General features: G+C 37.1%; 1 protein-coding gene across 11 annotated transcripts in view; it reads right to left on the bottom strand.

Moving 5' to 3' along the window:
* Positions 1-8302: 8302 nt before the first annotated feature.
* LOC108976445 (ryanodine receptor) overlaps positions 8303-15360 on the bottom strand; it is a gene marked incomplete at its 5' end in the record, with an annotated part of 43795 nt that continues 36737 nt past the window's right edge. For 9 of the 11 annotated variants that reach the window (XM_018945552.1, XM_018945554.1, XM_018945555.1 and 6 more), the window contains 4 exon segments: positions 8303-11132; positions 11213-11414; positions 11658-12077; positions 12137-12247. In XM_018945552.1, coding sequence (XP_018801097.1) covers positions 8438-11132; positions 11213-11414; positions 11658-12077; positions 12137-12247 — 3428 coding nt within the window. 11 annotated transcript variants of the gene reach the window in all.

The raw sequence follows: 15360 nt of genomic DNA, 5'->3' as shown, positions 1-15360 counted from the left end.
CGCCTCTAAGAAAGTGATAGGAAAAAGTGACACTTAAACCAGCACGCGTGACCGGTAGGTAACTTGGTAACATGACCGTCACTGTTCTAACTGGGATGTTTTCGTAAACATTCAACCTATGCGCATAGTCGAAGAATTCTGTACGTAATATTACTTCTTGTGGAACAAATACTTTAAACTCAATTGTTAAGATTTTAACATTTCTACCACACTTAAATTAAGGTGAAGGTCTAGCCACAATCGCTGATCTGCGATCAAACCCTGATGGAAGAGAACTACGATATTACGCACCTATGTATGACGGCTGCTCCCACCATGATGTCAAAATTGGATTTTTACACGGTTGCAACATCAAAAGGGAGGTCTCTGATGAGGGGCTGTTTCCTTCTTTTTATTAGTAATGTTTTTTACGTGGCGGGTCCCAAACCCATCGCACAACTCTGGCGATGAAATGTTTCGCTTTCTCACTTAAGCTCGCCGTCAAACGGATGTTATTTAGCTACCCAGAGTGTCGTGTTTGTATTTCTTTCGTTATAATTACATATGTATTAAAATATAGTATTGTACAATATCGAATATAAATGCACGTCTGTACTCGATGATAGTGCAATCCAGAAGAAAGAAGTTGCGTTTTACAATGTTTTACAAACTGACAGAGTTGACAACTATTAAAACTGAAATCCAGTGTTGTACATGTTTAAGTTAATATAACAGAGGATATTTGATCTAAGGCTGGAAGTCGTGAGCTGCTTGAGCCATAAGTAAAATAATCTTATCTGATCTACTCCCAGGTAAATGGCGCTCAGAGAACATTCCTCACTTGTGTGAACTTCAACACATGACTCCATCCTCCATAATAAATACCTCGAAATCATAAAATTTCACACTGCTGGCTTTATAAGTCCATTAATATGTAAGATAATTTAATTAAGTTCCAGTTGTGTTTAAATCTGTGTTAAGTGTTTTCTTAATCGCTAATTAAATGGTTTTTTAACCACAAACTGAATATGAGTGCAATCAGTTTAAATCTAAACTGCTGAATTAAAGGTATATAGTACATTAAAATTCTGCAACAAATTTTAATAAAAAGTTTTGGTGTTACACCCAAACTCAGCATTCCTTGATTGATATAAATATTAATCAACATCTCAAAAAATTCCATAGCTTTGAGATCTACAAAGTGCGAAAATATTCGATACACCTGATTTGAATTTGAGTGTAGCAGTTGCGTTTTCAATTGTCAAAACATTACATTCTTAGCCTTCCTTAGTTTTATATAAAGTTAAGCCAACACCGAAGTAAATCCTTTGATAAAGATAAAGTGGCTGTATTATTGGCTGCATTAACCTTCCTATACCCGCACCAATTTTCGTAACACATATACCCCCGCACACTTTAAGATAGGAGTTATACACGAAAATGTATTTGAACTGTATTAGACCGAGGAGCTGATCTTCCAAATGCAAAGGAGAGGAATTTCATGCCACGGTCGGGCAAAAATCCCGATCTGGATCTTCCTCGAATGGAGCTTACGGATGCCAATACGCACCACGGTAAGTATTATACAGTATTAATAAATAGAGGAAAGTGAGGGAAGAAGTTGGCCCCCATCGTGGTATCCCGTACTTAAAAACTTACAGAAAGATTGTAGGAAGCAATTTAATTTAGCCAATCTATACCAAAGAAAAGAATACCTAAGATCATATTGAATATAAATAAAAAAAGCAAAAGAGAAAAGTGTAAAAATTTTCGCAAAATTAGTGAGAACACGACGAAAGCGTCTCGACTTAAGAAAATAGTGGCCCAATCGGTGCATAACTTTTTATACTTTCAGAAGCCAAACTACAGCTGGACCAGCTAATGAATTCTGACTTCCACGGCAGCTCTATAAAACCACTAGATGGAATATGTACTAGGCAGCGTAGTGGAGACAGAGTCCATTCCTATAGACATAGTGTCTGAGATTAATGTACATAAGACGGTAGGCAGTTGCAAGCCCTGCAACTCGCGTGATCAGACGTCATTCAACAGCAGATCGCAATATTGCGACATATAGTCGCCTCAGAAATTGAGGAACTTATCCTGGGGTAGAATTAGTCACACATTTGCGAGACGCTGGCAAACCAAGAATGATAGAGCACAGGATTCTTCTACTTAATTGGCGTACACACGGCTTACGCGATTATAGCCGAGTTAACAACAGCGCGCCAGTCGTTTCTTCCTTTCGCTACGTGGCGCCAATTGGATATTCCAAGCGTGGCCAGGTCCTTCTCTACCTGGTCCTTCCAACGGAGTGGAGGCTTTCCTCTTCCTCTGCTTCCCCCGGCGGGTACTGCGTCGAATACTTTCAGAGCTGGAGCGTTTGCGACAACATGACCCAGTCAGCGTAGCCGCTGTCTTTTAATTCAATGAACTATGTCAACCATAAATCTTTCGCATAACTTTTCTCTCGAAAACTCAAAACGTCGACTCATCAGTTGTTGACATCGTCCAAGCCTCTGCACCATACAGCAGAACAGGAATTGGGAGTGACTTATAGAGTTTTTTTTTTTTGCTGAGAGAGGACTTTGCTCTCAGTTGCGCAGTTGCTCTCAGTTGCCTACTCAGTCCGAGGTAGCACCTGTTGGCAAGAGTTATCATGCGTTGGTTTTCCAGGCTGACATTGTTTTTGATGTTTACGTTGGTTCCAAGATAGACGAAATTATCTACAACTTCAAAGTTATGACTGTCAACAGTGACTTGAGTGCCAAGTCGCGACTGCGACGACAGGAGATATTTCGTCCTGCCTTCGTTTACTGCCAGACCCATTTGTGTTGCTTCCTTGTCCAGTCTGGAGAAAGCAGAACTAACGGCTCGGGTGTTGAGGCCGATGATATCAATATCATATTAAATTCCAATCGTTGGGCATGCTTTCGTCCGACCATATTTTACAAAGAAGCTGATGCATGCTCCTTATCAGCTCTTCGCCGCCGTGTTTGAATAGCTCGGCCGGCAATTCATCGGCTCCCGCCGCTTTGTTGCTTTCAGGCGGGTAATTGCCATTCGAACTTCTTCCTGGTCGGGCAATGGTACGTATGTTCCATCGTTATCGATTGGGGAATCGGGTTCGCCTTCTTCTGGCGTTGTTCGTTCATCGCCATTCAGCAGTATGGAGAAGGGTTCCCTCCATAATTTAAGTATGCTCCGGGAATCTCTGACCCGATAAACTTTGGGGGTTCTACAAGAGTATGCTCCAGTCATGAAACATTCTGTAAGCCACCGAATTTTTTCGTAGAACTTTTGAGCATTACCCCTGTCGGCTAGCTTATCAAGCTCTTCATACTCACGCTTTTCGGCGTCTTTCTTTTTCTGCCTTCAAATGCGTCTGGCTTCACTCTTCAACTCTCGGTATCTATCCCATCCCTCACGTGTTGTGGTCGATCGTAACGTTGCGAGGTAGGTAGTTTGTTTTCTCTCCGTTGTGGCATAGCACTCTTCGTCGTACTAGCTGTTCTTTTGTACTTTCCGAAAACCAATGGTTTCGGTTGTAGCTGTACGTAAGGAGTTTGAAATACCGTCCCACAGTTCCCTTATACCGAGTTGTTGACGAGTGCTCTCAGATAGCCGAGTACAAAATCGTTCGGCTGTCTGTTGTGATTGCAGCTTCTCGACGTCGAACCTTCATTCTGTTTGATGTCGTGCGTTTTTTGCTGCACAGATGCCGATGGGAATCTTGGCTGCTATAAGATAGTGATCCGAGACGATGTTAGGACCTCGGAGCGCACGCACATCTAAAATACTGGAAACGTGTCCTTCGTCTATCACAACATGATCGATCTGGTAGCTTCATGAATCTTCTTATGGTGGAATCTAGTACTACAGATAACCATTATTCGGGCTCCGGCGATGTCGATCAGCCGCAACCCATTTGGGGATGTTTCGTCGTGGAGGCTGAATTTACCGACCGTAGTTCCAAAGATACCTCTTTGCCCTCCCTGGCGTTAAAGTCGCCAAGCACGATTTTGACATCGTGGCGAGGGCTGTTCTAATAAGTGCGCTCCAAGCACTCATAAAAGGCATCTTTGGTCACATCGTACTTCTCATCCGTCGGCGCGTGGGCGCAAATCAGCGATATGTTGAAGAACCTCGCTTTGATGCGGATTACTCGGCGACGGAGTCTCTTCCACACCAAACTTGCGTTCCTTTATATGACCACTGTAGTAAATGCCACAAGAACCTACCCGTTTCTGTGAAATAAAAAAAAAAAAATGTACTAAAGCTGAAAATGCGCCTAATATATATTAAAAAAGTTTACGTAGGCCAATGATTATGTATATAAATCAAAAGTAATTATAATAGTTTTAGCAGTTTAAAAAAAGTTTTTTTTGGTCTACAATTTGTTGCTATTATTGTCCCTAGACGTCGACTTATGCTCCCGACTCAATTTTTAATATTATTTTGACCCACTAAGTCCCTGATTTAGATTTTTGGCCTTATTTTGATGTTTTCGAATACGATTTTAAAAAAAGTTCCAGATATTTTGAGTAGGATGAAGTCGAGTGATTGCGGGACCCATGGAGGTTTTTTATTTTCACAAAAATCCTGGACGTACAAGATACAATGTGTATTTTGGGTCGGTATCTTGTTGTAAATAAAAGTGGCCGCTATTAACAGCCGATTTAAGCACACTTAACATTTAAATTATTTTGTTACAATGATCAGAAATACATTTTCGAAAAGTAAATCCCCAAACAGTAGGGAATGTATGGAATAGTGCTGGTTATCGTTGACGAATCGCTCGTCGGTGGTTATCATAGAGGTCGGCGTTTGCTAAACAATATTTTAACAAGCCGTACTGGTTTTGGGAAAACATTGTGTTCACCGACGAATCAAAATTTAATATATTTGGTTCAACAAGATTACGAAAAGTGTGGAGAAAGATCAATGAAGAGTCGCATGGAAAAAATGTAATACCACGGTAGGAGTAATGTTATGGTTTGGGGGTATGTGACTGCATCTGGAGTTAAACATTTGGATTTTTTTAGTAACAAAATGGAAAAGCATGTGTATCTGAATATCTGAAGAAACAAATTTAGATTTTAAGTGGGCTTAAATCGGCTGTTAATAGCGGCCACTTCTATTTATAACAAGATAACGACCCAAAACACCCGTCTCATCTTGTACGTCCACGGAAATTAAAAATAGGTCCAGCAATCACTAGACGTTAATCCTATTCAAAATACCTTGAACTTTTTTGGAAAATCGTATTCGAAAACATCGATTTTCATGAAAATAAGGCCAAAAAGCTGAATCATGGGCTTAGTGAGTCAAATTATCCGGAAATAATACTAGAAATTGAGTGGGGAGTGTAGGGACAATAATAGCAACAAATTGTAGACAAAAACTGCTAAAACTATTGTAATTATATTTGATTTATATAAGTAATCATTGTTGTACGTAAACTTTTTTTATATAAATTAGGCGCATTTTCAGCTTTAGCACAAGTTCTTTTTATTTGTGTAAAAAAAAAATTTTTTTGATATGCTAAATTTAACGGTAAATATACCTCTATTGTAATGGATAGAAAAAAAACCACAAAATTTATTCATTTTATAACAAATAAACGTGCCGTAATTTAATAAATCTAGGTGTATGTAAACTTTGTTGGTCCACTGTATACATACCAATGATAGAATACACGATTACGACAAGGTTTTACCGTTACTGTTCGGGTCAGACTCCATTCAACAGCAGAGTCGCAATGTTGCGACACATAGTCGTCTCAAAAATTGAGGAACTGGGTTAGAATTAGTCACACATTTGCGAGACGCTGGCAAATCATATATATATATACCATTATGTGACGTACTTATAGCATGTGAAGAAGAAGCATCGAAAAGCTCTCAAGCAGTACAGGGTTTGTCCGGAAAGAAATATACTGAGTCGATTTAATAAAAATTTATTGAAATAATTTGCGCAGACTAGTCACATTGTCGGTGTTTGTCGCAGTCGTAGGTCTCTTATCACGGTGTTCATCAGCGACCTCAACCCTGCCCTCCAAAAAGGTGTGGCGCCACCGAAACACATCTCTTCTTGCTGAAGGAACATCTGGTTAAGCCTGCTTGATCATATAACTGCCGCAGATTTACCGAATTTCACACAGAATTCAATCATGTACCTTTGCTATTACGAGCGTTGCATTTTTGGCTTGCACCACTCACAGAAACACGCCACTCGAAAATGTTTGTCCTGATTCTCCAGGTGCTCGGAGACAACTGACCAGCCACTCGGAGACAACTGACTTAGCCAGGAGCGCTCTCTACTGAATCAAGTCGGTGCGGGCACACTCTGAAGTACAGTCGTGGCGGAAGAAAATCAGTCCTCTACCTTTTTGGACAAATCCTGCGTGTACTAAATTGTAAGTAATAACGTAAACACTTCTGTTGATTCATGAAGTAAACTTAATTTTCCAGTTTTTGGTGAAAAAATCTCCCTTTTAATCATTCACTTAATTAGCAATTATGTTGCCAATAGACAAATATATTCATTTAAAATTAACTAACGTATTTTCCCGTGGCATCATTAAAATAAAAGAGGAATAACCGCGTAATCTTCGGTTAAATCGTCCAGCTACTTCAGATCTTATGGTTGAGTAGAAATATCATAAAAATGGTATATGGGATATTGATCAGTAACAAACGAAATCACTGATCAAACTTTAGCAGATGTAATTTTTGTGGAAGTGAAAATTCTAACATTCTGGAAAATGAGTGATAAGATGGAAGTTGGGTATGTTAAGAAAATGAGGGTGGCTGATGAAAGCCGCTACCAAAAAAAAAAATTAAAAAAAATTGAAATTAAAAATTTTTTTTCTATTTACTGAATCTGGTAATTTTTTTTGTTTTTTTTTGCAGATTGACTTTTACATTTAACAAAAGTGGATAACTGGGACACTGAAACCAGAATTTGGATTGTCCGCCGCTATCACGCACTGAAGTCCGTAGTTTCGGCGGCAATCCTCCGAGCAGATGGACCATAATGAGACCTGTAAACAATTTTGCCGAGCATGGGATTGTCAACAGAAGAACTTACCATCGAAACCCTTCAGTTTGAACGGAGGAAACAATCGCTGCTGGAGCTGCTGCCATACAAAACAATCCACGTGTTTCGACAAGAAGCTTATCTGCTCAAATGGGTGTAAGCAGACAGTCATTACAGTCAATTATGCACAAAGATTTGAACTTATTCCCATATAAAATTCAAATGGCGAACAAAGTGAATGCTGCAGACTTGCCGACTCGTTTGGAATTTCGCCAGAAGATGCTTCAAATGGTGGAAGAGGATGGAAACATGTTGAACTGTCTTTTTATGTCTGACGAGGCCCATTTCGGTTTAAACGGCGACATAAACAAACAAAATTGTCGAATATGGAGTGCTTCCAACCCACAGATACTCCACGAGACGGAATTGCATCCACTTCGTGTCACAGTGTGGTGTGCAGTTTCATCACTCTGCATTGTCGGGCCCTACTTCTTCGAAGAAAACGGTCACACCATTACTTGAGCATGTTGAGAGAGTTTTCTATCCAGAATTACGCCGAATGAGAATTTCTTTCAACTCTGTGTGGTTTCAGCAAGATGGTGCAGCTCCTCGCATASCCCATCCTGTTATGACAGAATTGCGACGAAAATTTCCCAATAAGCTGATATCCAGAAACTCCACATTCCGTTGGCCACCCAGGTCGCCTGACCTTACTGCACCYGACTTTTTCTTGTGGGGTTATAGCAAACAGGAAGTCTRCAAAGCAAAACCAACAAATTTGAATGAACTAAAGCAATCCATTCGAGAAACAATTGCGGCTACTCCTGTCTCAACTCTCCAAGCAGTAATGAACAACTTTTTGGTAAGATGCCGCACACGCATCAACGAGCAACGGGCATTTAAATTCCATTATTTTTAAAACTAATTAAGCTATATTTAATAAAATTGAATGAGCTTTAACATGAATAAAAGAAAGATGATTTCCATGCACTGAAAAAAAAAAAATTATTTGAGTTTCTTAATTCATCAGCCACCCTGCATTTGATATTAATCTATAATTTACAACGAAGGAAAGGATTGCTCCCAAAACATCAATACATTTGGGAAGGCCTGTCTATAGTGGCGAAATAATATCAAAATGTCGTGGTGTTACGAATGGGAATTAAAACGCTGTTACAGATTTAATCCAATTTTCTTAAGCTCAGTGCATATTTTTTTGATAATTCGTTTAGATATACAGACCTTTTCATTTGCCTAAATCTGTTCGGGAATCAATGAAATATTACGCTCGATATTAAAATTTATTTTTTTAGAGTAATTATTTACAAAGAATAAATCGTAATATTTTATATATGATTGAAAGATCAGTGCTTTCTATAATATTCTCAATGATGTAACATGTGAAAAAATATTTTGTTTAACTACCTCCGCCACCTCCTGATAGCTCGTCTTCATACTGTTTACGGAAGCAATCGCCAACTGGGAAGAAGTCCCAACTCCTCTGTTGATACATATTCCATACATAAGTCTCCTGACCAGTGTATTCTGTATCCGGCTTATTGATTAGATGCATTAAGAAGAACATGTAATTTGCAAGATTATGCTCCTTTTGCACATGAGTATCAAAACCGTGAGGAACTATGTCAAAGAAATCTTTTCCCATGCCACATATAAAACAATTTGATTCCATATTTTCTTTAACTGATTCAAGTTGGTCACGTAACTCACCAAAAGCATCTATAATCAAACCTTGAATAATGGCTAGAAGTATAATAATAACGAAAAAGAAGAACGTGATGTCAAAAATAATACGATAAACTTCGTAGTCATCTCCGTCGGGATCTCCGATTTCATCACCGATTCCTCCTCCTGCTCGTACTCCTTTATATAAGTGGAATACAAAACAAGTCAGCATGTCATGACATTTTTTATCTACCTCTTCATCTTCTTCTTGTATGTAAAATTTGCGGAAAAAATTGAACGCAATTACTGTATAAATGTATACTACAATTGTTAGTAGCATTACAGTGAGAACAAGTTGTTTTCCGTTATGAGTGACCGATTGTAAAATGGTGCGAAGTGTTTTAAAACCTACGGCTACATCGAGTAAATGGGCTGCGAAGAAAAAGTTATTAAAGTTGCCCATTACTGAGAATGAGAAATACCACAGCGAGTAAAGGAAAGCGTTGTCGGTAAATGTAACTCCTGCTTTCCATACTTGATAACGCCAATCTATATTCATTATGTACTTCACCAATCCACCTTCCTCACTCTCCTGCGCCATGAAAGCGCTTTTTTCCATTCCAAGTAGATTCGAGATTGAATCAAAGTCATATGTTTCGCTGTACTTCTGTCTCACCTTCTTTTTCACAAACTTGTCCCAATAGTTAACGGGGAATGACTTAGCAGAAATCACTAATTTGTCCCAGTGTGATTTAAAATCGTCATCTTCCGGTTGGTCTGCAATGAAGAGACCATCAAATTCTAATCGGCGAGCTATCTCTTTCTCCCTCTTGAAAATGGCTAAAGGTACTTTTAAATGGTAGTAAGCAATCAGCATTGCTAGAGAGACTAAACTGTGTAAAAAAGCAGCTATGCGTATGACGTGAGCCATATAGAAGAAATCTTCGTCAACATGTACTAGTTCTGGTAAGTCTTCTTCGTCGCCTGCACCATCGCCGGAACCATCTCCTGAACCTCCAGCAAATCCGGATGCTGTTAGACTACCGCCAGATCCAGAACTAAGAATAAGTTCATCATCACCTGAAGCCTCTTCATCATCACCAAAAGATGTTACTTTATAGAAGAGTAACATAAAATTTATACTAAAAGCTAAAACCAATGCAACATATTTAAGGTTATAGAAATTACGTGCGAGAAAACTAACGGCACGATGTGCGTACTGAGCAAAGTCAATTTGATTAACCGCTGGTGTTTCTTGAGCAGTTGCTGATGACTTTTTCTTAGCTTCGGCTTCAATTGAAGCCATAGCCGCTTCTTGGGCCTTTTGTGCTTCTTGCCGTTCTTGCGCTGCTTTTTTAGCAGCTTCTCCTCCTAGTAAATCAACGATTGATATTGGTTCTTGAAATTGATAGGTTTCATTCTCAACCGCTTGATCAGCAGCTGTTCCTCCCTCTTCTAGACTTGATTCACCCGTTTCTTCTAATGAAGAGTTGCCACTACCACCGGGTGATTCACGAACTGTTACTTTGAACTGACCATTTTCCTCTTTGTTTAATTCAAACCCAAACGCTTGCACTGGTCCCGGTGGTTCCTCAATAGGTAATGCTGGCAACATCTTACCAAATGTTTCCTCCTTCATTGGTGGAGCTTCAATTTCTTCCGGTGCTGGGCCACGCATTAGATTCATTAGAATTCCTAAAAGGTAACGAACTACACAGAAATTTCCGTAGCCAGTATAATAAAAGATATAAAATATCATTTTGAAGAATCCAATAATAAGTTCTGGCAACGACTTGGTTTGCATTACCCCAATTTGATGTTTTATATTTGATGGGCTTAGGATATGCACTATGAACTTAAGACCGTCTTTGATAGCTTGCATGGTACGTCGTATAGGATCCCGTGCGGCACGTTCTTCCTCTTCTTCGCTCATATAGGAACTGTAGGCAGTATCCCGTTTAACATTACCACCACCATCGTCAGTTGCCATTAAGCCTGAGGCGTGTGTCATTTCAAAAATAGCATCTTCACAGAAATTAACGAAAGCTTCTAATTTTTCCTTGTCTCCACCTTCAGTGACAATTGAATAGAAGAATGCCCTCTTGGACTCTTTAATTTGTGGCTTTTCCCATTGTTCAATATTTGAGTCTTTTATTTCAAAATATACGCGCTCGATACGCTTGGAGCTGCCCAAAATCTCAATACGGCCAAGGAAGGGTTCAAAGTAATTCAACACCGATCCAGCTGTCTCTAAGAATCGGGCTAAACGAGGCTCATTCGGCATATGTTCGCTCAGATTCGTTAACAATACGGCTAAATTAAAACCGATCTCTTTTGATGGCTCATGAAAACGATCAACGAAATCGCCATAGTCAATTTTGCCTTCGTGGTTACGTTCACAGCATGCCAAAAGAAAGTCCATTTCATCTCTGTTTACAATTATAAAACAAAAAAGATTAGAATAAAAATGTAAAAAAATGTAAAGTTTAACAATTTAAATTTCACTAACGGTGTGTAATTCTTAGATTGCTCCATTTTATCCCTAAAGTCTTTTGGAGTCACCCAGCCCTCATTTTTAATATCAATTTCCGCAAAGCTTGGAGATTCAATCAAATCTTTCAATTTTAAAAACATATCGAAATATTTTAGAATTAATTCTACGTTGCCAGCCGACTCGACCAGTGTGTCCACCATTTGCTTTCCGATTGTACCTGTAATAAATCGAATATTTTATCTTTACTATTTTCATTTAATGTAAATTATAATCCACAGTTTTATTATATTTTTATATACACTAAAAACTGTGGATTATAATTTACATTAAATGAAAATAGTAAAGATAAAATATAAGAACATGCATGCAATCGAATATATGAACATAAACTTCTATATAAGAGGTAAAAAGGAGGAAAATGATTCCTCCGTGGACGTTATTAAACTTTAAATGAACATACCATTAACAACGTTTCCTTCGAGCATAGAAAGCATCATTGTAATCATGTCTTTCTGCAAATTAAGTAGCTCTTTCAATAAGTCCACTTGGCTAGAATGCTTTGACAACTTTTCTTGCATATGCGAGAAAAGAAAGAGGAAACCCCCAACTGCGTCCCATAAACGAGAATGCGCTAAAGCTTGTTGATTTAATGTACATGGACCTTGAATGACCTCAGTCAATGTGTTAAATACTTGACTTGCCACACCAATTGCTTTGAAGAAGTTAGCCTTTCCTGCTGGATCTATGATCTCCTTACTAGAGTAGTGCCAATAAAAGTCCATTATGGATTCTTGTAGACGTAGTAAGTAATCAACAGTACATATCACCACGTTGACTGTAGTTGTGTTGCCCGCCTGCGTACGCAAATAGTTTTGCCAATCTGTCAAAATATGTAATTTTTAAAATACAAATAACTTCTCTTTCTCCGGATATACTTACCTAGGTTGTGCCCTTCGCAAGTCAATTGAATGAATCGAAACAATGCACAAGTAAACTCAGCATCATGCATGTTTTTCTCGCCAGCAGCTCCTTCCGAACCTACACCAAGACCTGCACCCGCACTTGGAATGTACTCTTTGTTGCAAAAATTTTTGATTGTGTATTTAGGTTGGGGACGTAGGGACATGCGAGGTAATTATTTTTTTTGTACGCCAAATCATAAACCAGGGCCAGGACGAAGGTGTAATTGGATAAATATATAACAGATGCGCGTGTTGTGTTCAAATTATACCCGAACAATAAAGCGAATACATAATATGCGCAAATACAATTGATATAAAATAAAATATTATAACACCAAATGAAAAAGGAAATGTACTGCAATATACATATAACGATATGACGAAAAGATAGAATAAGTAAGTAGTTTGCCACTCACAATGCATAATAATTTTAAGATTTCTGAAAACAAGTAAATTATTAACCACTTGTAAATTGCACTCCTAAAGTCACGGTGGAGAAAATTCTAACAACAAGTAAAATAATTGAAAAGTGTAGCATCTTATGAGCAAAAATTACTAATGTGATATATTTTGCAACCTTGCTCAATATCTAATTTTATCTGAATATTATAACATATAATTTAAAATATTTTATTCACATAATAAATGAAAATTAATAAATATCTCAGGCAGAAGCGGCGACTGACCCGAGCTAGCACCGATAATAGGAAGTAAACTTAGCAGAAAAAAAGAGATTGATAAAAAGAAATTATGCAAAATATGTATGTTTGCACATCCTTGTAAAATTTAAATTAAGACACGAAGGAATTGGAAAGGTGTATGTAGGAAAGAGGTTCTTTGTAAGACAAAAATTTTACACTTAATTCTGTTTTTACACGTTAGATTGGTTCCAGAAAAAGTGCGTAAAAAGAGCATTCAATGCTCTCTTAAATTTTGAATTTTTACAATTGCTCTGACAAATAAACATTGCCTCTATTTCTCTAAATTAGTGATATGAACATATTTCGCAAAAGTTAAATCTGACAAATAATATGTAAGCTAAAACTGGAATAAAATTGTTTAAAAAACATAAAAAATAATTATTTTCAAACCGTGTTAAGTTAAAATCGTAAATCGTGTTAAAACAGAATTAGATGTATTTTCATATAATTTATGACAAATTATTTTATACAATTGTAATGTAATATTTTATTTAACAATTAATATCCAAAGAATTTAAACAATAAGTTATATTCAAAGTAAAGTAATTTGCGTAAACTAGTGCTACTTCTACTTATGTTATTATTTTGAACTTTCAACTTTAATAAAGGCATTTAAGATCGTTAGCACTCTATTAATAAATGTTTCTAATAATTTTCCATTGAAAATTAATAATATGAAGCATTACAAAATTCTTGTTGAACAATTTTGTAATGTGATGCTTCTTATTATTAATTTTCATTTAAATTTCACTTTTTTTTTATAATTTTTATTGTTTTACATTTGTTATTAATGGTTTTCAACGAGGCAGCATATCCTTCCATTTACATATTTTTTGGTAAGATTTCCATCTTTCATTTCCAATTTCTAAACGTCAAAACCTCTTGAACAGTTCATGGAGTTCAGGACGTTTTCCGATTAGCAATTGCTTTTTCACTTTTAATGAGCGATATGTTGAGCATATCTCTGACACGAAGTAGCGTGCCGAATACAAACGCAAAATTGTAATGTTGCCGTTGGGCATAGCTGATTTAAATACATTTGTGATCACACAAAGCTTACCACTACACTTTCTTAAACTTTTTTTCGGACTTTTTAGTTTGCTCGGCATGTTCTTCAATTTTTTTTTTATTTTTTAATAAACATAGGTATATTAAATTATATTGTCTAATTATAATTATAGTTTTTAATTTATTACGTTTAATGAGTAAAACACGTATTAGCTTTTATGTGCTTATACAAAAACCGCCGATTTAATTTTTTTTAATTAAAGATTTTGTTTATAGTTAACAGTGTTTTTTTTTTTAATTTGATAAATAACATGTCATTAACTTATTTCTAAAAAAAAATATTTGATATCGCAAAAAGTACCGTTATAATTTGTTAAATACTTTAAAATTTTTAATGGTAAGTTTTACGTGGCCACAAGTGTAGGTATTGTGGCGAACTCGAATGCTAGAGCAAAATCGAATCGACGACAAATTGCAAGAATTAACTAGGCAGCGATTCATAGTTACCAAATTGATCAAGTGGCGATGTTTTGGTAACAATCTACTGTATGAGGGCTGTCGGATTGTGTAAATAGCTTTAGTTTTTTTTGAATAAGAAATATAGATAAGTGTATTATTATTATATTGGGACTTTTATTTATCGAGAAATCCGTTAGAATTGGCAAAGTTTGTCAATTTTAATGTTCCACAGCTTATAAATGAGATGTACCAACGCAGTTTGGCGACAATTGGAGTGAAATCCGAATTACAGTCACGGTTACAAGATGACTTCCAGAAAACGTCGATGTCAGGGATTAATTTCTTCAATTAGATTAGAGGAATATATTATTAAAAAACGCTCAAGATTTATCAAGTGTTTGTTGCTGCAATATCAACGCAAATGTCACAGATGTCATCAAAAATGTTGGTACGACAATCCCAAATGTTCTCGCAGTTACAAACGAGGTAGTCAGTGCATTACGCTGCACAATTCGGAGCGCAGATTTATCAGCACAAGTGTACTCAAATTTGAGAGAACACAATGCACTGATATCGCAAGTGATCTCACAAATTGCAGAGATGTCCTCACAGATTGCGGAAAAGCGGGATAAAATTAAAAATCAATTGGATGAATTGAAAGGTCGTCTCCGGGAGCTATAATAAAATCGGGCAACTATATTAGCAGTCTCCGCCAAGGTAAAACATTCATCCCTAGATGGCACAGTTCCGTTTTAAGCTTCAATTCGAAAAAACGGCATCTGCAAATAATTGGAACAGTGAAAATAAAGTAGCTGCAGTGCGTTAAAACTATATGCAGCGGAAATATTACAAACTATTTCAAATTGTGACTCAAGGACTTATGAGTCGTTGATGATTGAGAATAAGAAAGTAGAAAAATAGTGGTGTGGTTGAATGCTTCAACTGCGGGAAAGTTGGCATATTGCACGTAACTGTAACGAGATCAATAATTCAGTTGAACGTAAACGCATAGCTGAGGAAGATCAAGCAAATG

This window comes from Bactrocera latifrons, unplaced genomic scaffold, assembly GCF_001853355.1.
Source record: "Bactrocera latifrons isolate USDA-ARS-PBARC rearing strain unplaced genomic scaffold, ASM185335v1 scaffold_764, whole genome shotgun sequence".
NCBI lineage: Eukaryota > Metazoa > Arthropoda > Insecta > Diptera > Tephritidae > Bactrocera > Bactrocera latifrons.
This window is presented reverse-complemented; position numbering and strand designations above follow the sequence as displayed.